At 34.8% G+C, this 24,293-nt stretch overlaps 1 protein-coding gene across 1 annotated transcript in view; it reads right to left on the reverse strand.

Moving 5' to 3' along the window:
* The window catches only part of TBCK (TBC1 domain containing kinase), a 187,794-nt gene that overhangs the window by 20,600 nt on the left and 142,901 nt on the right, over positions 1-24,293 (reverse strand). The window contains exons 24-25 of the mRNA XM_033105921.1: positions 14,219-14,394; positions 1,983-2,142 (exon numbers count right to left, since the gene is read on the reverse strand). Of these exons, the coding sequence (XP_032961812.1) occupies positions 1,983-2,142; positions 14,219-14,394 (336 nt within the window). The remainder of the gene's footprint in view (positions 1-1,982; positions 2,143-14,218; positions 14,395-24,293) is intronic.

The following is a 24,293-nucleotide window of genomic DNA, read 5'->3' on the forward strand; positions in this document are numbered from 1 at the left end:
AAGAGCAGGGTACACTTCCTAACTCATGCTATGAGGCCAGTATTATTCTTATACCAAAGCCAGACCTTGACAGAAGAAAACTATAGACAAATATCCCTGATGAATATTGATCCAAAAATCCTCAACAAAATACTAGCAAACTGAATTTAGGAACACAGAATTACACACGATGACTAAGTGGTATTTATGCTAGGAATGCAAGGGTAGTTAAACATATGAAAATAAATCAATATACCACATTCATAGAAAGGAGGGGAAAAAACACATAATCATCTCAATTGGTACAGAAAAAGCTTTTGACAAAATTCAATACCACTCCATGATAAAAACATTCAATAAACTAAGAATAGAAAAAGAATTTCCTCAACATGACAAAAGGGACATACGAAAAAATCCAACTAACAATACCCAGTGGTGAAAGACTGAAAGCTTTTCCCCTAAGGACAGGAAGAAGACAAAGATGTCTGCTTTTGCAGCTTTCATCCACATAGTACAGTTTCTACTTGCTTTCAATGTTTCTGTGAATGAGTGGGATATTAGAGCTGCCTACTCTGCCATTCTGCTGACGCTACTCCCAAACTCTAGAACTTTTATACTATCACCACACATAAAATAATACTTAAAATTCACATTTTATACTATTGTCATACACAAAGTAGTACTGGAAAACAAATTACTGTTATTTAATAAATTACATCAAGATATTTAGATACCATGGCTTTAATTCTAAAATGTTCTCATTTACTTAAAATTGAACATTAGTCATTTATTATATAGACTTTCTCTGAAATGAGTGCATTTAGATTGCAGTGTCAGACACTAGATATAGTTATATAAAAGTGGGGTGAGAGAATTATGACTTATAACTAATATCATTTAATTAATATGGTCAATTAAATGTCATCATCCAGGATGACCTTCATTTCGTGTCAAAAGCCAATGCTATACCGTTAGCCCTGTACTTCTCAGACAAGGATTACTGGATGCTTAAAACGGCCCATAGTATTAAAGTAGTCATCTGACTACATTTCTGGATTATTCTATTTATACAGACATAAAGGAATATACACATTTTATCTCCACTGCTGATTTCTTTGAGGACATTTTTCAAAGTTTATTTCTTACCTTTCTTTTTTGTCCCTGTATTTACTGTGCCCTGGGAAGTGGAGTGATTTATTTCATTGGTAAATTTGGAAAGGCTCAGTCCTGCCATTTTTTCTCTTGGGAATAAGCTGCCTGCAGAGAGAAAACAACCCCTGTTCCTTTTCCAGGAGCACATTCTTGCCTCCTTTAGAAAAAGGGCTGTCCTTGTTCAAGGTTGCCTAAATCTAGATATGTTCTCTAATTCTGGGGCATTTGGGAGCAAACCCATTTGGCTCCCATACAAAACCATATTCTCCAGCTTGTCTTTTATAAAAAAATGCAGGTGTTATTTTTGACCTCCATATGCTATTCTTTGTTTTATTTTTCAATTTGCCTAGAACATAGCCAGGGAAGAGGGAAGCCAACTCATTATTTCATATACTCCTCCCATCTGAAAGTTGCTATCCTTCCTGAATTCTCTATCATCAAAAAGCTTTGAGTCTACAGTAAACAAAACCCCCAAATCCAACAAATGCCACCATGACCAGCTTTCAGAGCCTCTAATCAAGCCCCACTGTTTTTATCAGATAGAAGGAATTGACATTACTTCTTTGCAATTAAAGAAAGCAGTTAAAAAAGAAAAAGAACACCTTAGGCTATTAGGCTATCATTTGGATTTTTCTAAGCTCACTATTGATCTTGATGCTGCGCACTGTGGAAGAAAACCTGAATCCTTTTACTGGGAAAAGGTGGACAGGCTCTTCTATGTAAGAATATCGGCAGATCTGCAAAGCTCATTTGTGACCGACTCCTGAAGAAATAACCTTTTAGACAACCTATTATGGTAGGCAGGTGATAACGCATCATTCCGTGTCTAGGACACTTCTGAGGACACTTACCTCTGCTGTGTGCTTGGCCACGTGCCCCACGATGACAATGACCTTCCCTTTGAAGCTCTGGAGCATAGCCGTGTAAGGGCCCTGGGTTAGCTCCCCTTCTGTGGTGAACGCAGTGCTGAACGGAATATTGATGCTGCCTGAAATGTGACCCCGAATAAAACTGGGAAGGAACGTGTAAGGAAAACATTTATTTGTGTGCAGACTTGAGTGTAAGAGGGAAACTCACAGGGGTAATCGATTCCCAAAAGATAGTACCATCAAAATCAAACACAAATGGAGACCAGACTTGAAAATTCCCTGAGCAGACAAAACCAGCGTAGTCCTACAAGTGAAGCTTATTTAGCTTCTTTTCCAAGACAAGTGAGGCTAACTTGACCTGGGCCACTTCTTGCTTATGCCTCTGAAAATCATAAGGGAAACTTAAATCGTTCCCCAAATTGATATGAGGTAACCACTAATCAATTCCTTTTCATTTAAGAAAATTCTAATACTGTGATCAAACACTGTGAAAAATAAAGTCACCGTCTTCACACTATATAAGTTGCTTATAACAATATGCTTCTGACCCTCATTCCATGCTTTGCTTTGCAAACTGTCTTTTTGGTGTTTGCACAATAAACTTTTACTAATTACTATGCCAGTAATTCACTGCTTTTATTTCTGGTTTTCTTCTGAACTTTTGACATTTCTAAACAACTTTCCATGCTCACGTGAATATTTTATCTACACAAAACAAGGCACTTCTAAGGAAAAAAACCAAACAGTTAAATGTGAAAATGTAATGGAAAAGAGAAAGGAAAAAGACTTCCCAAAGATGTGAGGAAGACTTTCTTGATCAAATGAAGTATTGTGAAAGTGGTCAGGATGCAGCCAATCAGTGGCAATCTCATTGGTTGCACAACATTCATGCTTTGCAGTTCATTACTACTATGATTATCCTAAAGCTCTGAGAGTAATGTAGCCAAATGGATATTTTCAGATATAATCTGATACTGCAAAAGCCTATCGACCCTGGGCAAGCAATTGCTAAATGGGGCTCTATTTAGAATTGTTAGAGGTCAACAGCACTGATTGGAAACACTTCGGTTGTTGGTTTATTTCTCAAGTCAACTTAGCTGACATTTCCATTCTTTTCAATTTTATGGTCTCTAAAGGGAGTGATGTTTTATTATATTTGCACTTTAGAAGCGTTCTGATGTGTTTTTTCACTATTGCTTTTAATTTTGGAATGAAAAGCATGTATTAGCTTAACATATTTAGAGATATCTTAAGATCTTAAAGAAATAAAAAATATGCCCTCCAAAGTAAGTAAACAGATGATTATAGAGTCTATTAAAAGGAAGACATTCTTAAATATTATTATTTATCAAATAACTTAAACAAAATAACAACAGTGAAAACTGTTCTAAATGAGATGCATTCATTTGGGGAGGACAGGGAAGGTTTTCACTGAAAAAGAAAGTGATGGCCAAGTAAAAATTTGAAGAATTAATAAAAGTTAATTAGGTAAAGGGATGGAATGGAGATGGGATAAGGTGGTGGAAAGAACAAACATTTTGGGTAGAAATGTTAGGCTTATATTGGAAAGTCACGTGACCAATAAGGAGACGTGAGTGAAGGCTACTGCCAGAGGAATTTAGAGAGCAAAGAGTGGCATGAGATAAGACGAGCCTGGAAATGGATGCAGAGGCCAGACCATGCAGGGCCCTATAGGTCATGTTGCCAACATTGGTGTTTCTCCTAGAACAATGAAAATCAGAAAGTGTTTTAAGCAGAGAAGTAACAGATCACATTTGCACTTGGGCAACAATGTAGAGAAAGGCTAGAAGGGGAGTGAAGACTAGTTTGTACTAAGTCTGGGCACCTCCCTCAACAATCACTAACGATGACCACGAAGGGATGCTTATGTGTTCAACAGAGGTATTTCCCCTTAAATTTTCACTCTAGATACATTCTTTAAAAAATGGAAAAGTCATAGAATTTTAAAAGCAAGCAACTAATATTCTTCCCCCAAACTCATCAGTCATCACTGTAGAAGGGGGAACATTATAATTATTTATCGATACCATGACAATTTCTTAACTGCCCCAATTTGTAGGTTCATCTTCAGAGTACTACATCCCTCTTTCTGTTTCTCTTTCTCTGTCCTTAATGGAGACAGGAGAAATTTGAGGCTCCTACTCTCAAGAATGATGGTGGAGATTGACCACATATATTTAAAAATTTCTAGTCAGCTGCTGCTTCATCATTTTTTCCTTTAAAGCATTTGGCATTAATAAAGGACTACAAACATTCTGAAAAATGAAAAGAAAGCTAGAATAAACATTAGCATCCCAGTGTACATTGTTTAGTTAGAGCATTTTGAGAACAGACAGAGAATTTATGATCACGGGCAGATCATCCTTGGATTTCATCAGCACTAGTTTCTCAGACATTTACAATTATTCAGTATTTTCAACCGCAGTTTTCATGACCAGTAATGACTTTGTTCTCAGCATATAATTACTCTGGTGGTACTTTTATTTTCAGTAAGAATATACTTTAAAATGAAAAAAATTTGATACCACAAAGAACGTAACAACTCAAATATTCTCAGCAAAATGTATCTACATCTGCCAGTCGGAATCAGTTTCCAGAGAGTTTCTGTGTTTATAAAACAGTCCTTATCAACTGTGAACATTTTTTTCTTTTTAGTGTTTTCACAGTAGCAAAAGCAATACAAACCTATCCTAGTTAAACGCTATAGCAGACATGTTTTGGTTGCCTGCCCACCCTCAACTAATGACCTTGATGAAAGGGTGGCCCAGGCTGTCATGTTTGTATCAGATAATCCTGCTGCAAACATGACTGACAGCATAGCAGGGAGTGGGAGGGTGAAGGTGGATATCTGATGCAGGCTGAGCCAATCTGGTTCTCTTCTTTGAAAATCAGAAATAAAAGTGAAAAGGCAATGCTTAGACTGTTTTAAGCTTTACAATGTAAAGTCACATTTGAGTGTCTCTATATATGATGTGTTCAGCCACAGACTGGAAAATTGGTGACTATGGAATAACAGTCATTATAAAAGAACAAAAGCAGCCAGTTAATATGGCAGTCACCTGGTTAGGTGTTTGAACAGAGCTGTTTACTATCCTGACAGCACTCTGTGATATATGCTAGCAAACACGATTTTTCTCTGGTAACTTGTGACCTTACCCTGTCTTGCAGTAAGCTGTTCCCCCCTCTTCCCAGAAACAGACCACGCAATCCAACATTCCATTTGGCAGATATTACCAAAAGCATTCAAAAGTGTGCTCTTGTAACAGAAATTAATGTTCACATTAAACAAAATCTGGTAGCTCAATGTACAAATAGATCAGAAAAAGTACACTTTAATATTTTTGTGACAAAAGTTGGACTATTAGAACAATATTAACTGGTTGGGATGATGTGTATTATTGTCTAGGTTTCTAACATATGAAGACTTTCCTATATTCATATGTCAGTCTCCATAACAATACTGCCAGTACCGTGTGTCTCCAAAAGTAAGATGTAGCCTGACCGTCAGCTCTAATGTGTTTTTTGGAGCAAAAATTAATATAAAATATTATATTTTACATTATATTATTATTATTATATAAGACCTGGTCTTATATTAAAATAAGACCGGTGTTATATAATATAATATTATATAAGACCCTGTCTTATATTATATTAAAATAGATGGGGTCTTATATTAATTTTTGCTCCAAAAGACGCATTAGAGCTAATGGTCCGGCTAGCTCTTATTTTCAGGGAAACACAGTAGATGCACTATACTTTAATCAAGCAGAAAGAAGAAATATCAGTTCTAAGAATAATATAGGTACACTGTACAGGTAAATTACATAGGTAAATGTTCATATTCCAGATAGATTCTTTACTTTACAAAAAACTTTTAAAATTCTATTAAAATATTTGACTGCTCAAAATTTAACACAGAAACAATCTCTTGTTTTTTCTAAATCCTAAGAGGACATAGCATATTTGTTGGGTATCACATTTAGTAACATCATACCTCTATATACAAAGCACAGCAGCATTTCACCAGACCACTAATGAAGGTAGCACACCTTGTTTGCTGTTAACTAATTATAATTAGTGGAATAGAGCCAGCCCAAAGTAAAGACTATACTTTTAGAATTATCAATACCCACAAGGGAATGGGGAATTAAACCCATGGTTTCCTCATATATAATGCAATTAAATAGCATTAATTGATATAAAAATTATATCTCTAGATATTATCATTTTTCCTTGCTAAATCTATCATTGCTTTCTTTGAATGGCATCATCATCCCCCAAACCAGTCTAAAAGTTCATTTTTGTCATCTCACCAGTAGCAAGGCCGAACATTCTACGGCACTAATAAATCCCATCTTCCTGTCTCTATTCCCGTTACCACTAGCCTATTTCAGACACTCGTTATCTTGACCTTTGATTATTATAGCAGCTTTCTGTTTTCTCCATCCTTATCTTTTCGCTTGGAAGTCTATTTTATTCACAATACTGCTAGATTAAAAATTTAAAAACAAAGTTCTGATTATCACATCCCTCTTGAGAAACCTGTCTATAGGACAGAGTCCAAATTTCTCAGTTCAGCCCTCATGAATAGGACCTAACTACTTTAATTCCAACCAAACTGAATCACCTACTGTTGCCAGTGTATGTTCTGCCTCCCTCCTATAGTTTTCTCTGCTTAAATACCTTTTCTCCATAATTTGAGTGTTCAAATATTATCTATCCTTCACGTATTTCCTCCGTAAGTTTCCCTTCCCACAGTATATGTACATCTCTGATGGCAGCAATTCAATCTTCTATAAAACATACTAATATACATAACTTCCACCAAGACTTAAAACAATTTATAAGAAGGATCTGTATTTATCTCATCTATGAAACTCTTACAATGTGCATGTAATATAGTGCCTAGAATACATCTTACATTTTGGCTGAGTAAATGAATTTCAGAATTGTGCCAAAGCCAGAGTAACTTGTGTCAGTGACAATGACATTAAACGCCTCCTGGCCTTCCAAGCTGGTGGCACCACTACCTATCAACCTATCAATACTTGAAGCGCCACGATATAGAGTTCTCTTTTGTCTATGCATAGTAAGAGAAAAGGGAAAGAAACAGCAAAAACAAAACAAACAAATAAAACCAAGTCATTTCTCTGGGTTTTTCTCCAGCAGAGGTACTGACCCAAAGGGCCCAGTAAAAATGGTTAATTTTAGGGCAAGTCTAGAGACCTCACTCTTTGTGACTAAATATGAAGGGATGTTTATGCACATTTAATCTCTGGGTGACTCCAGCCTTCCGGTCTTGTCTGCAATGTTAGCACCACTCTCATCCTTCCTCCACACTGCACTGATCTCTCTAAAACACAAATCTGAGCATGCCGCTTGCCTGATTCAAATTCTTTAATACTTTCTCACAGCCCTTGGAATAAAAGCCAAACTTGTGACATGTAAACATGGAGAATGTTCCCATTCTCCATGCAGCTGCCTTTGCCTTCTCTAGTCTCACTTCCCACACACTAATGTTCCAGCAATGCACATCCAGTACTTGTAATTCCTTAATGTGTGCTCCTCACCCTGTCTGTGCACCCAGACAGTATGTTTTCTTCAGTCTGAAATGTCCTCTCTCTCTTCACTGCTGGGGTAACTTCTACTTGTCTTTCGAGGTGCACATCGAGCATCACCTGACTTAGGTGCCCTTCCGTACATTCCCAGGGCCCTCTGGGTATGCCACACAGGGCATTTCACACTGTATTGTGATCATCTATTCAATGTGTCTACGTCAGCCACAAGACTGTAAGCTCCCGGTGCGCAAGTCTCTGACTTAACTTTGTTTCTCCAAGGTCTGGCACAGCAGGTCCTCAAACAGGCACTCAGGACCTGGGGCTACAAATGGGTTTCGGAGCAACCAGGAGCTCTTCCACAGTGACTGTACTTCTCACAACTATTAGTCCAAACAGAGGAGACATTCCTAGCAGTGGCTATTCAATAAGCCCACATCATACCAGATCCATTCAGATATGGGAATACAACTGAACAGAAATTTTAATTCTGGTTTAAATGTAGACCCAAATGGGATGAAAAAAAATCTCACGAAACCTCCTTATCTATCCTGTTCTGAACCCTATTTCTCAATTATTTTGAAGAAGTTTTTAGAAATTAATTCTTTAGGACACAGACAAGAGCAGTATTAGCACTTGCTAAGGATGAAAACAGGGTACAATAATGAAAACTCCTGAGTGTGTGTTTTTCAAATTTAAAAATTTAAGCCTGAGGTTGTCATTCCTACAGCTTCTATTATTAAGGAAAAGTAGGAATTTTACAAATAAAGCTGCAAAAACTCAACCTTGATTTCAAGCAAATGAGAATAACATCCCTTCATAGTATTTGTTTACAGATAACATCAATTAGACCTATATTTATACGACTAAGAGCACTCTTAATATGAACTTCAGGAAATCTGAAACATTTAGAACTATTAAAGAAAACAACAGTTTGGCTTGTATACGGTCTTTGAAACGATTAATATTGACATTACTGATGAAATTTATGTCACTGTAAGAGAACTATTTTTATTGCCTCTTTAAAATATGCAATTATACATTGTTTGTTCTGAAATCCCTGTAATGTATTGAAGAACAAACACAAACTGACTTTACTTCTACCTAGATTAACACTTCATATTTCTTTCTTATAAAACAAAAGTAAGATTTCAACAAAACCTTTGCTGATATAAACTGTTTAGCTCTAATATTAAGAATTTAGACTAGATTATCTAAGTAATCTAAAGTTGAGATGATGTCTTTATTGTCAGATGTGTGAAGCTTGTCTCCGTGTCTTCCAGATTTCCTTTTCTGTACTCTCCACCCTCCCTGGTCGCCACTGATGGAGTTCCCTCAGATTACTGATACGCTTCTCCTCACCTACAATCACAAAAACTGATAATAAATTAAAATATTACCTCTAGCGGGTATTTGTATCTTTACTGAGAAAATTTGTACGACAAGATAAATGACTGAAGCTTTAACAGAATCTCAGGTGATGGGGTTCAGAACACATTACCCCCAAATATGGCATCTTAGCTTACTGAGTACTGAGTATAGTAAGCTGAAGGAATCTGAGGACTTTCTGACCTTCCCCTGAATCTTCAACTGAGAAGTGACCTTCCTGAGCCAGAAGATAGGAACGTCCTTATGTCCGGGATGGAGGGACGCAGAAGATCTGAACACGCAGGCCCAGTTAAGCTTCCCCTAGTTTAACTACACTTAACCCATACACCTTTTGCCCTATCACATTTTCCCATGACTACCCAGTCTTCATCAAACCTAGCATAAACACGCTCAGGTTTAACTACTTCAGGTCTTCGTTTCCTTGGGAAGGCTCCCATGTCCCGTAAAACCGATATTAAATACATTTGTACGCATTTTCTCTTGTTAACTTGTCTTCTGTTACAGGGGCCCCAACCAAGAATTTAGAAGGGTATAGGAAAAAGATTTTCCTTTCCAACATACAAAAGAGGGAATAAAGGGTGGTTAGGATGTCCCTTAAATTCACTGGTAGATGGTAACTTATTTTGCTGAAGGATAAGATTGCTTTCCTTCCTTTCATAGACAATCATTTCAATTATTTTACATAGGTTAAAAAAACTGAGATAAACCTTAATTGTAGACATTTAATCTCCTGAAAGCACAAATTAGAAAATTTTTTCACCTATGTGAAAGATGTAAGAATTGTGTTAGACAAAGTTTTGCAGTTTAAATTTCTATAAAAGAAAAACTGATGTTAAAAACGATATGGGGAGACTATAAACAATTTGAAAATATTATAAACCACACTTCAAAAGTAACTTACACTCTTTGGGGAAAGAGAAGGTGTTACAGAGTTTCTTTTTTTTTTTTTTTCCTCTACTGTATAGGACTACATTTTATTAGCAAGGGAGATATGAAATCATTTAAAAAATATGCTAGTATTAAATATTTATTCATTACTTAGACAGGTAAAGTCACATAATATCAGAGTTTAATTGCAAAGATTTACCTTGGTCAGAATTAAGAGTTACTCTACAAAAATGATTCCTTTAAAAAAATATTATGAGGATTTCAATAGGCTTTAATTTGTTAAGTTTTAAAACACCAGCATCTTAATGATACTTTTTGGGAAATTTTAATAAAAAAATTTTTGAATGTAGTCATTCAAAAAAAAGAACATTTCTAACATGCTTCCTCCCTCACAGTATTCCAAGTTTGTTTTCAAAAATTTAACATAGTTCAGTTTTCCTTAAGTCTTGGCTGTGTCTGTGTAAAGACAACTGTTGGTAGATTTGTTCACTTGGGATTAGAACCCCTATATATTCAGGCACTGAAAGTAATAGCTGTTTGTGTGTAACATTTGGGGGAATGTGTACAGCCTCTGAACACACAGTGTGGAATCAATACATGTCTCATTCAGTCACTAATTTATATTAACTAATTTGTCTCAATTTTGTTCATGCTTCACAGCCCTATGCAGAAACAAAATAGCCACTTGCATAAAGCTTATAAGCCTGTGCTTGGATCTACCAACTGACAGTTGCACGGCCTTGGGCAAGTTGCTCAGCCTTTTTAAGCCTCAGTTTCTTCATCAGTAAAATAGAGATATTAACAGTATATCTTAGGGCTAGCACCATGCTTGGTCCACTGTGCTTAATGATAGCTATTATTAGAAGTCAATTCAAGTAAGGCATAACACTACGCCATATACATTTGCATTTTCAACAGGACAGTAGAAAGTCTTAAGCCAACAGCATAAATCTCTAACTATGGATTTTCAGGAAGTAGCGATTATAGGTATCTGAGGAATTAATGGCATGTTTTATTAGTGACTCTAAAATCACACTGCAGAGATTTCTGACCGTCGCATACCTCTTGTTGGCTTCAGTGACTTTATTGCTTCTGACTGTGTCTTTTATTTCACTGGTCTCCTTCCTGGTGCAAAATGGGCAAGCATGTTCATACGCGACGGTCTTTGCCGTTGCTCTTCCTTCTGCCTAGAATGCTCCGCCCTGTGTCATTCAGAGCCTACCTCTTTACATCATTCAGCTCTGCTGAAATATCACCTCTTCTCAGAGGCCTGGTTGGAGTGCTTTATCAAACTTGACCACTCTCTATCCTTTACCCTGCTTTATTTTCATGTATAGCACTTATTGCTATTAAAGATCATGATTGATATCGTTACCTCTCTAATGAAAATGTAAGGAATCTGTTATTTCACTCACCAACAAACCCTCAAAATCTAGTACACCAACTACTGACCAGCACGTACTAAGACAGCCAGTGAATACTTGTTGAATGAACAGATGTTACATTAGATGAATGCTTGTAGCTCTAAATTCTGATTCTATTGATATCTTTCAAGTACTGTGTTGCATCTGGGTTTAAAGGAGAAGCCTTTAAAGAAGTGACTTAAAGAAGTCACTGGATCACTTACAGAATGCCAAAGGGCTTCCATATTGCCAACTGTCTCTTTCTGTTATGATTGTGAATGGCGCAGGTAAGAGAGCGTGGGGCCCTGTGTCTCCCATCCTGCTTTTCTCCTGATATAAATACTTTCTGGGAACTTTCCAAGTGCCACCCTGGTGCTGGGGCTACAAAGATGAAAGGACATGAGCCCTATCCCTATGTTGCTTCTCTTAACCAGAGATTAGTCCCCTTGCTGATGCATTGTTTGTAATAGACATTTGGCATGTAATACATACTTGTAATGTCTTTACTATTCATTTATTTTCCAGATAAAATATTTTAATGTTTTATAGTCTTTATACTAAAAGGAACTTAGTGAATAAGAACTATATATTTATATCCTCTTCTTAAAAAATTATCCACAGCACTGTAGAGAGTAATATTTATTATTTGGTCTTAATGATTATGACATCTAAAAAAAAATCAAACATCACATTCTAACATATTAATTTGAAGCACTACATTTATTTATCTTTTCATTACTATGTATAACTTTTTAATTCTCCAGGTTTTAATTCCTTGAGAACAGGATTTAAGATTAATAGAGTTAGAAAGAAATGTTACTTATTTCCTCATAATATAATCAAATGAAAGAGATCCTGAAAGGTCTATGAGGTTTCCAGCTTTCGAAGGCCATAGGTAGGTAGTTTAGATACATCAGTCAAAAGGGATGTTAGAACCCACAGCTCTCCGTTCTTGTTACTAGAAGAGACTTAGTGATAACTGATGACCCTTGGATAAGAATTTAGCTTGTGGATTCTCTTAAAGCATTATGATTGATAAACAGGTACTAACATTTGCTATCTAGACCAAAGTAGATATGTGGTAAAATAAGAGGCCACTGGAAGGAAAAAGTTAGGAATGTTGTGAGGATAAATGGCCCAACTTTAAGAATACTGTGGTTTTAAAGCAGGCTTTCAAAAGGGGATTTAAAAAATTTCACAAGTTGGGTTCTTCAGAGGGTCACAAAAGGTAAATGACGTCGTTTTCCTTTCTTCATTCCCTTGGACTCACTCCAACTCTAAAGTGGCACGGAGCAATACTGATTCTCTCCATTTAGCCTGCAACTGGAGAGAGTAAAACTACCAAGGCAGACGTCTGCCTGGTTCCAACTGCGAACCAAGTATTGTGGAATGACATAAAGACACTCCTTTGTTAGGTGACTCATGCACACGCCTCAGAAAACAAAGCTCGGGCTAGCAGCTTTGCTTTCTACTGATCTACTTATATATATCATGCAGAAAATAAGGAGAGCATAAAAAAAAATCTGACTATGAGATTTAGAAAACCTTGGTTTAAATGTCACTTTCTATTGTGTGTATTTTAAAATTTCAAATAGTTAATTCTTTGAAAGAAAATATCACAAGAGTGGTGAGTACATGAACTATTTTAATTTTTTAGCAATAGTCTTTAAAATTAAAATAGGACACTATAATGCTATGCTTTTTTGATGGTTTTATGATAAACTATGACTCAAGGTTTAATAAGAAGAAACATAAAGTTAAAAAATGAAAAGTATTTTAAGCTCTTGAAGTAACAGATAAAAACTGCTAGAGCAGAGGTCCCTGATCCGTCAACTGTAATTTAATACTTCTTTTGGGAGTCCACTCACCTATTCTGCTAAGGAACTTCCAGTATCCCCGAAGCCCTAACAACCAGAGATATGAACATTTATACTCTCTCTAAACTCAGGGCTTGCATAGTTTAGTTAAAATAGAAAGCACTAACTTTTCACAAAAAGGTGGTGATGTATCATTTGAAACAGTGGATTCTCAAATTGTATTCTCAGTAATCTAAGATTCTACGAATTGCTTCAGGAGTTTTGTAAATGTACGGTTTGAATTTCATTTCAATATTGTGATTAAAAATATGCACATGGGAATTTATAGCCAATTTTAGCATATATAAGTGAAATCGCCAACCAGTGAAACTTCATTTATAGTTAGTAAATGCTATAAATGTTAACTTGTGAAAATTAATTATAAAAGTCTTCATTTATATTTCATATATTGAATTTCAAAGAAAAAAATTATTTTTAAAGAGAGTTGCTCTGTTAAAAACAAGTGTGAGAATCTGACAGATGATGAAAATTAAATAAGATTAAACTATTACCATTTTGTACCTGTTTATACTTTAATGCCAAGCAAAATTGCCAGAAACTACGGTACATATAATAGTAAAATGTCAATAAAAAAATACTTCAACATGTTCTCAATAAGCCAATATTGTGAAAATTATAACAAATACAAGTTTAATGTTGAGATGTGGCAAACTCTCTCTAGTCTATGAGGTAGACCAGGTAAGTACTTCTCATCTTTGCCAAAATTTTATCTACAGCAGGAAGGATTCAAATGCCTCCAAGAATAACATATACAAAACCAAGAAAATATCCCAATATTCTGATTTTGTTTGGAAAACTTTTTAAGGTCTCTTGTATGTAATGTTATTAGGTTGGTGCAAAAGTAATTGCAGTTTAGAAGGTTAAAAATAATTGCAAAAACCGCAATTACTTTTGCACCAACCATGTATCTTATGAAACACTATGCAAGTCTATTTTGGCATCCAGTTTGAGAGTTACTTACCGATTTGAATTCAGAGGAATCTCAGATATGTTCACTATTTTTACCACATGTCCTTTAAAAGGAAAGGAAGCAATATGAATACAGCAGTACCACCCTTTAAAACCACACGTGTAAAGGATACTCTTCACTATTCCGGATGTCAACTACCAGGAGCTTTGGTTTACTGGACTTTGTCTTCTTGGTGGGTGTTTTGAAGTGGCCTGTCACTGTGAGCTCGCACAAGTCAATCAGATCTTCTGCTGAAATCCGGGGAGAAACCTCTGACTTTAGGTCATTTAATGGGATGGATTCTCTTGACTGAAAGAAATGTACAAACAACACAAAAATTGAGAATATTACAGAGGGACAAATTTTAGACAGGATAAAATAGCTTCAGGCTCTTCACATCAATCTCTATAGCATAAGGGAGAACAGGAAACTATCTTGCAGTCTACTGTGGAACTGTATGCCTTACTATTGAGGTTGACTTTTTTTACTAGTTGCACATATAGGAAAACATTATTCTGGTGCCTACTACAAGCTTCTGGCTCAAAAGTGAGAGAAACAGATGAGAAAGATTTTTCCTTATGAGGGCACTGTGTATCTTTAAAACAGCTCTTTTAAGCACATTTAATTTTTTTTTTTTTAAAGTATAATCACTGTTGTCATGAATCACATTAATTACACTCAGGCAATATGACAAATTGCACTGTAGCTCAGTATACCTAAAGAAACTGGTTCTAATATATGTATTGGACTTCTATGCAATAATTTATGTTATATACAAAGGGTTGAGTGGAAATTAGATTGTCAGAGATGAATGAAGAGCAACATGATGTTTTCTCGGATAGTAAACCAAATTGATATGAATCTTAAGTTGTGCAGGAGGTAAAATCAGACTCCAGACTATCAAACCGGTGTGCTAGTCTAATGTGTCTCTTATCATGTTTCCCCAAAAATAAGACCTAGCTGGACCATCAGCTCTAATGCGTCTTTTGGAGCAAAAATTAATATGAGACCCAGTCTTATATTATATTACATAAGACCTGGTATTGTATTATATTATATTATGTTATATTAAACCTGGTCTTGTATTAAAATAAGATTGGGTCTTATATTAATTTTTGCTCTAAAAGACACATTATCGCTGATGGTCCAGCTAGGTCTTATTTTGGGGGAAACACAGTATATGGTATAAGACTGATTCAGACTAAGGCCTGTTTACAGTTATTCTCCATGTTATTTAGTAGGCAGAAATATTTTCTCCCCATAAAAGGCTAGGTAATACAACTCAACTCAATTCAACATAAATTTATTGAGCACCAGTAGTCACTCTTGAAAACTTATTTAACATAATTTGAGAATTTAAAAACTTTTAAAATTCATTTGATTGAAAACATGGGGATTCAAAAGAAAAAAATTATATACTTATTAAGTTTTCAAAATTGAGTCTAACTATCTCATTTACTCATTTTCTCTCTTTTCTAAATTCCATTGTAGAATTCCACATTTAGAATTTTCAATTTAGAATTTCTAGGCAGGAGAGAATAAAGCATATGAATCACTTATCAAACATACTTATTTTGAAAAAAAAAAAAGTTTTCCTTTGGAGTTTGAATGTCAGCTCTCATCCTTCCGATTTCCCCTATGCCATAAATTCCTTGGTGGTAAAGCACTTGTTCTCTCACTTCATTATCTTCAAATAGAAATGGAAATTGCAAAGCTTTCTGGGATTTTGGCACTTAATGAAAAAAATAGGCATTACGAATTTTAATTTTTTTAACATTAGGAATTAAAGCTACTTAAACATTCTGAAATTAAAAGTGCTTCAGAAAGATTACAAAGCTTTCAAATCAGCAAGGAATGCAATCAATGCTTCCATCTCCTTTTTCATTAGGTTACAATCTCTATAGGTATTTTCCCCAGGCTTCACACCAAGTCCTACATTTAGGAAGGTAAAATAAAGAACTTTTGATTACCCTAGTTCTGTTTTAGTCATTTAGTGATGAATGTGCATTTCAAACAGAGGTTTCATTTGAATGAAAGGTGTGCCATAGCTGATGAAGAGGATTTGACCAAAGTATCATCCATGAAGAACTGATTTAAGAAAGATTTGACCTTGGCATTGGTTCCAATCAAAGGCACCATAAATGAGGAGTTTTTCAAAGAAAAGAGCAATTGCTATGTAAATGGTAAGAACAGAAGGAGGGAGGGATCACTGACAAATCCCTAACTTTCCAAACTTTTCCCAAAGTTTTGCAAGTATGCATCAGTAAAGAACTTTAATGTAATGCATACACAATCCTCTGCAAATTTTAGGATATTAGTAAATTAGATTTTGGACAAATCTTACTACTTTGCTTTATGAAGATAATAATATTAAAAACTACAAAATGTAGTTTTTCTTTCAATAGTTTTATATATGATTTTACTGTTGATTGTATAAGTTTCACTTAGAGGCATAAAAATAAAACTTTGTTTGTACAACTTTTATCTCATTCAGCACCACTGATATTGACATTTTCCCGGCTTTCATATCATGGAACTTTATGGACAATTTAGAATACAACTATAGAATGACTCTGAAAACATTATTAATTTACCAACTCTGCCCAAAAACCTATATATACAATGCATATTAAGTTTAGATGTCTGAGTATTAGAACCAATTTGTCTGAGAACTCCTTTTTTTAAAAAATCATATTCTATTGACAACTTAGAGTCAGAACTTATTTAGCAGTGTTACTGACTAAAATCATTTTTCAGTAGAATGGGCGCTCTGAATGATTATCTGGATGTATTAGTGAGAATACTAACCAAGCACGCAAATTTTGGTAAGAAGTCAGACATTTTGCTGTGTCCACTAAACTACTGGGAGAATAATTCTGTTACGATTCTTAAGAGTGTGAAATTGCAGACTTTTAATGAGAGTATGCCTGTATACCCTTATGCTACATATTAACCAACAACTATAAGGGTCTAACTATATATACACTTATGTATCATATGTAAAATCCCCTAAATAAAATATGAAGGCATTTTAACTGTGAGAATGCACGGCTGGCATCTAGAACACTTCTCCCATATTTTCTGTCATGGATTCTGGCACTAACTAACTTCAACCTAGTTACCCAAGACAGAAATCTGAAAATCATCACAGACACTTCCTTCTTCCTTATTCCCATCTAACATCCCCAAGTTCCAGCAAAACATCTCTCAAATCTATTTCCTGATTCACTGTCCTATTTCAGGGCTTCATCGTCTTTTACGTGAACTATAGAAGCTGTCTGCCTCTCTCTCTATCCCTTTATCTCTGCTTCTCTCTCTACCTAAAGTCATCCCTTCTCATCTATTTTCCAAATGCCATTTGAGTTAAAAATAAAAATCTGGTCAAGTAACTTTTATAATTAAAAACACCTCAGTGGTTTCTAGGCAATGATAGAATGAAATCCCAATTCCTTAGTATAGCACAGAAAACCCTTTATGGACTGATCTATGTCTACGGTCGGCAGGAGATCAGAGGCTTTACAGTCAGACTACCTGGACCCAAAGCTTGGCCACCCCACTTATCACGGTGTGACTCTGGGTATGGTATGTAACCTCTCTGTCTGATTTCTTCATCAGTAAAGTGGGGGAACAGTTACATGAACCCTCCTGGGCTACTGTAAGGATTAAATGAGTTAATCTATATGAAGTGTTTAGATTGGTGTCTCTCACACTGCAAGAGTTCAGTGAGTGCTTCTATCTTCACCTCTATTCTCGGCCCTCACCACCTTGTATTGTATGATTCGGCATTAGCAGACTACTTGCCTTCCTACAGCACAGTGCTTTGTCCATGTTATTTTCTCTGCTTAGGATGCAACACCTTGTCCATATTAGGAATCCCTGCTCACCTTTCAAGCATCAGCTCAAACATTATTCTCTGTAAAGGAAGCCTTTATTTTTAACTCCTGACAGACTCATTTAGTTTCTCTTCTATGTCCCCACAGGTATCTGTACACGTTTATTGTAACGGGATTATTCATGTCCCATTAGACTGAAGGCTCAAGGAAAAGGAAAATGACTTTTACTCCTATTTTTTCCCCAGGACCCACCACACTACCACACACATAAAAGGTATTAAAATATATTTGTTGAATATAAATGAATTAAACTAATATTTATAAATCTTCTATTACTTTTCTTGAACAACTTTGTGGTATGGGGTATGGAAGTACTCCCAAAACAACTTATGCATACTCCCATCATAGTAATTGTTATATTTGTGATACATTGTCTGTTTCTCCATTTGACTTACAATATCCCTGAATGCAGGTTCTGTGCCTTTTCACCTCTTTATCTCCAAAAGCTAGCACAACGTCTGGCACAGAGAAACTCAATAGCTATTTAAATGTGTGGGTAAATAAAATAAAATGAATGAATAAAAATATGATTAAATATCGCTACAGAGCAGAATCTATTCTTATGTCTGGATTATTAGACTAAGTCTTCAGGGAGGGCAAAACATCAGATTCTCTCTAGCCTCTGGGCACTGTGATGGTTAACCAAGAAAACTGAAATCTGTATCTGCCTCAGTAATTTTTCACAGTCATCTTCCCTTTCCTTAACTGAAAAATTGAAGATGACAGTTGCTGCTATATAAAGCTTGCAAAATATACTCTAATTAATTGAAAGAAGTTAGGTAAATATAAAGAAGGCAAAAACTAAACAAACACAAAAACAAACTATCCTTAGGAAAATAGACAAAATCATTTAGTGATAATAAATATATTAATGAAGGGAAAAATAGACAAACACTAGAGTTGATGTTTTGGGGAAAATCAATAAAACTAGAAAAATCTGTATATGAACTATATTATGCATGATTAGAAATGAGAAATGAGTATAAACATGCTTTTACATTCTTTTTCTTTCCCATTTCTAATTATATATAAAGAATATAAGCATGTAAAATATTTGAAAATAATAATATAATACTATGTATAAGTCTATATTATTAAATTGATTCTATATATTCCCAAGAGTAGAAAATCTGAATATACCTGTATATCTATAGAACTAAGTTGAGCTGAAAAGAATGATATGTGGTGTGTGTACGACTATTCAAAAGTCACAGAAAATCTGAATAGACTTTGTAAATACAAGTAAAATTTTTAAATTTTCAAATGATTACTTTGAAGAAAAGTGCCCAATACATTTTTCCCCCTAATTTTTATGTCTCTTTCAAAAACAGGGAATGCTTATGCTATATTAACTATTCCAAGGCAAAGAAAACACTGAAAAGTGCCCCAGGCCATTTTATGAAACTACCTTAACCTAATACTTAAATCTGAACCTAATACTTAAATCTGACAAAGATAGCACTAAACACACACACACACACACACACACACACACACACACACACACACCAATATTCCATGACTATAGAATGAAATAGCAATTTAAAAAAAATGACATACTATGACCAAGTAGGGCATAGTCTAGGAATAACGGATGGTTCAATTTTGGGACAATTTAAAAAATGATTCATCATCTTTAATCAGTCAAAAAGTACAAAGTATGTAATCATCACTATAGGTGACATAAAGCCATATGTAATAAAACTTTATATTCCCAATTTTAGAAAAAGAAAAATTCATGGTAAAACTCAGAAGGAAAGGTAATTAGAATGTTGAAAGATGTTCTTTAAGACAGATTTTCTTTGTCTCAAATATTTGGCATTCTACTTGATGAACCACAAAGGCAGACTTATTAAAATAAAAATGCAGAAATATAGGTATCAGCATTATTATTTATTATTGTTATGGAAGTTGCTATGGAAACAAAAAGAAAAATAAATAAGGGTATAAATACTGGAGAAGAAGAAATAAGTTATTATTTATTTTTAGATGATACAATAGTGTTAGAAAATCCAAAATAATCAGGAAAAATCCAATAAAACTCGTAGGAATTTGGTAAGGTTTTAGTTACAACATACATACAACAAAGTCATTAGCTTTTCTATATGGCAGTAGTAGCCAGTCTGAAAACACAATGGACAAAAGCTTTCACTCACAACATAAAAATATTCCTCCAAAATAAAATATTTAGAAATAAGTGGATCCCATTTAAAGAAAATAAAATATTTTTGTGATGCACATTTGAAAAACTGAGAGACCTAAGATGTTATGTGGAAAGATTCAGTATTACAAGAACTTTATTTTCCCTTAGAGCAATGTATTAATACATTACAATTTTATGAAACTCCTGAAAAGGATTTTTTTTTTATTTACAATTTTGAAATATGAATTCTGAAGTTCATTTGATACATTAAATAGGTGAAAATATAAGAAAAATATTGAAAAATAATAAAATCATAATATATCAAAACTATAAAATTAACACTGTACGGTACTGTGCCTGAAGAGACTAAAAGATTAACAGGACCGAATAGGATGCACAGAAACAGATTCAAAAACATATAATATATTTGATAAGAGAATAGGTAGGACGCCATGTCAAATCACTAGGGGAAAGGATTTATTATTGAGACGATAGTGCTGGAGTAACTTCTTAACTGGAAGAAAATAAAATTATGTTTCTACCTTATACTATAGAGCAAAATGATTTATAGGTGTAACAAAGAATTATATATAAAAAGTGGAATCACAAAAGGATGAGAAAATGTATTGTTGTTTAGAAATATTTACAAGCATACAGGAAAAGGTAAACTTTTAAATAAGAGTTATATATGTGAAAAATAAAAATTTAAGATTCATTTATACAGAGGGTGTAAAAAAACTGTATATATATTTTAAGACAGGAAAAAAATGTTAAAATAGTAATACTCTATATATATATCGATAACAAAAGATGAATACAAGTTATGTTTTACTTCTGCAATTACAAGAGGTGCTCAAAGTGGTTACCATCAGCATAATTTTTTTTTCAGTAGAACTCTTGTACCCTATTTATTTATTTATTTTTTTTTATTTTTTTTTAATTTATTTTTAATTTATTGGGGTGACAATTGTTAGTAGAATTACATAGATTTCAGTTGTGCAATTCTGTATCACATCATCCATAAATCACACTGTCTGTTCACCACCCAGAGTCAGCTCCCCTTCCATCACCATACATTTGATCCCCCTCACCCTCATCCCCCACCCCCCAACCCCCTTACGCTCTGGTAACCACCAAATTACGTTCCCCAGATTAATTTTCAAACCCCGTGGCCATCCTGTGGTCACCGACTGCCCTCCAATCCCCTCACCCTCCCCCCCACCCCCCACCCCCCCCCCGCCCATCTAGCAACCCTCAGTTTTTCCTCATTGTCTCCCAAACTGTTTCTGATTAGTTCATTCACTTATTCTTTTCTTTAGAATCCGCAAATAAGTGAGATCATATGGTACTTATCTTTCTCTGTCTGACTTATTTCACTTAACATAATGTTCTCTAGATCCATCCATGTTGTTGCAAATGGTAAGATTTCTTTCTTCTTTATGGCTGCATAATACTCCATTGTATCAATGTACCACAGTTTCTTAATCCAGTCATCTACCGATGGGCATTTTGGTTGTTTCCATGTCTTAGCTATTGTGTATAGTGCTGCAATAAACATAGGAGTGCACAGAGATTTTTGAATTGAAGTTCTGGATTTCTCCGGATAGATACCTAGGAGTGGAATTACTGGATCATAAGGTAGTTCCATTTTCAGAATTTTGAGATACCTCCATACTGTTTTCCATAGCGGCTGCACCAGTCTGCAATCCCACCAACAGTGCACAAGCGTTCCCTTTTCTCCACATCCGCGCCAGCACTTGTTGTTTGTTGATTTATTGATGATAGCCATTCTGACTGGGGTGAGGTGGTATCTCATTGTGGTTTTTATTTGCATTTCTCTGATGGTTAGTGAGGTTGAGCATTTCTTCATATGTCTGTTTGCCATCTGTATGTCCTTTTCAGAAAAATGTCTCTTCAAGTCCTCTGCCCATTTTTTAATTGGATCGTTTGTTTTTTTGGAGTTGGGTTGAGTAAGTTTTCCATAGATTTGTGATATTAATCCCTTATCAGATATATCATTGGCAAATATCTTTTCCCATTCAGTAGGATCCCTTCTTGTTTTATTGATGGTTTCCTTTGCTGTGAAAAAACTTTTTAGTTTGATATAATCCCACATGTTTATTTTTTCTCTTAGTTCCCTCGCGTGAGGGTGTATATCAGTAAAAATCTTACTTCGGGTAATGTCTGAGAAGTTTCTTCCTATATTTTCTTCTAGGTATTTTATGGTACCATCAGCATAATTTTAATACAGTTTTTCTCCTTTCTTAAAATGTGTATACATTATTTTGGAACCCTCTGTATATAAAGAGCTTTTAATCAATGAGATAAATCAATAAGAAAAAACATCTGCTTAGTTAAAAAAGAATGGAGGAGATGTTAGCTTATACTTAACAAAAGAAACAAAACTAGGTAATAATGCTTTTTTTTTTACCTCACTAATAATCACAGAAATATAAAAACATATTCACAATCACAGATATACTACAAGGAGGTAAGTGTTCTGATGGCTTCTGTTTGCCCTTCCAGATTCACTCTCCACTGCTTTCCTCTGCTCTAAGAGGCAATCTTTGGACTCCATCAAGAGGGACCCTAGGAGCTCTGGCTTTCAAGTGGGTACAAACAATAGGGGTAGTGAAGACCTTTATTTCTCTAGGTCTCTACCTGAGAGGTCACCTTGGCCTGGCTGTATTTGTTGATCAAAGGCTCCTCTCAAAATGGCCTTCTCTACCTGCTTCTCTTTATGTTCCGGTAACCTCTTTCTCCCTCATCCCTTTTGGCCTTTGGGTAAATATAGGGCTGTAACTACTACTATCTATAATTTGCTGCATTATCTCACGTGTTTTTGCCAACATTCCACTATTATCTATGTAGTTATATTTTTCTGTAAATAAAACATTCTTGAATTATCCTACTTTAAGTGTACCACCTTTTGCTGTTGGTTGAATGCTGACAGTAAAGGTGTAGGGAAGAACTCTAAAATACACATTTTAAGTATTTGGATCAAAATAAACTTTCTGGAGAAGCAAATGGTAACATGTATTAAAAACTTTCAAATATGCACAGCTTCTGTGTAAATATGCACAGAACTTGTGGCATATTCACTATTATAAGTAATCAGATGTGGCACTGGAAAACACGTAGTGATGTTAAAGAAAAGCAATCAAATCACCAATTATTCTTAAATTAAGGTAAAATTTAAAAATTATAAAAAAAGAGATCAGCAAGCAGGGTAGGCTTTCATGCATTAAAGTTTGAAAAGGTGACACACAGAAGTTAATACAGACAATTGGATAAACATTTTTGATATTCACTGAAATGTTTCATTGGTAAGGACTCCTCTCCCTTTTGCATGAAGAAATATTTGAATAAACTTGTTTGTTCATCTCTTCATCAAATATACTAAGAATTTAGAGAAAAGGGCCTGTTGGCTACATGGAGAATATTTAATATACTTTTCCAAACTTCTACTAACACAAATGTAAATTACATCATCATCACTAAATGATTATAATATTTTTTCCTAGTTTAACATAAAAGTGAAAATCATTTAGTAGATTACTGCCTAAAATGGCTGGTATTTTTCTTAGCAATAATTTTGTTTATGAGTAATATATTTTGATCCTGCATTCAGAATCAACTCCATATGTGATCATACTTATAATGTATGCACACCAGTAGGTTAAAAATAAAACAACAAACATCCCTCCTTATGGATGAAAGCAGTTTTCATATAATATGCTAGTGTGTGTGTGTGTGTGTGTGTGTGTGTGTGTGTGTGTGTGTGTGTGTATGCGCATGCATTTAGGGGTAAATGGGAGAAAGAGAAAAAAATCTTAACATAAAAAATTACCTCTTTAAGGCCATTTAGAAATTAAGGATTCCAAAAGATATTTACAGAGCACCTTGACATGAAGGAGGCCAGTGTGGGGCCTTCAGTAGATACATCATAGATTTGATCGTTTCTGGCAGCTTTTGAGTGTTTTTCGCAGGGACAGGATGACCTCGGAATGTCTATATAATAGGTTCTTTGCATGAATTTAAACTCTCTTCACTTTAGAAGCAACGTAACATTTATTAAATATCTACTTTACAATTCAGGAACTTAAAATAAAGCAGCACAGACAGTGACATACATTGTATATACTTTTTATAGAGAGGGATCTATTTGAATT

Source organism: Rhinolophus ferrumequinum, chromosome 5 (assembly GCF_004115265.2).
Source record: "Rhinolophus ferrumequinum isolate MPI-CBG mRhiFer1 chromosome 5, mRhiFer1_v1.p, whole genome shotgun sequence".
Classification (NCBI taxonomy): Eukaryota; Metazoa; Chordata; class Mammalia; order Chiroptera; family Rhinolophidae; genus Rhinolophus; species Rhinolophus ferrumequinum.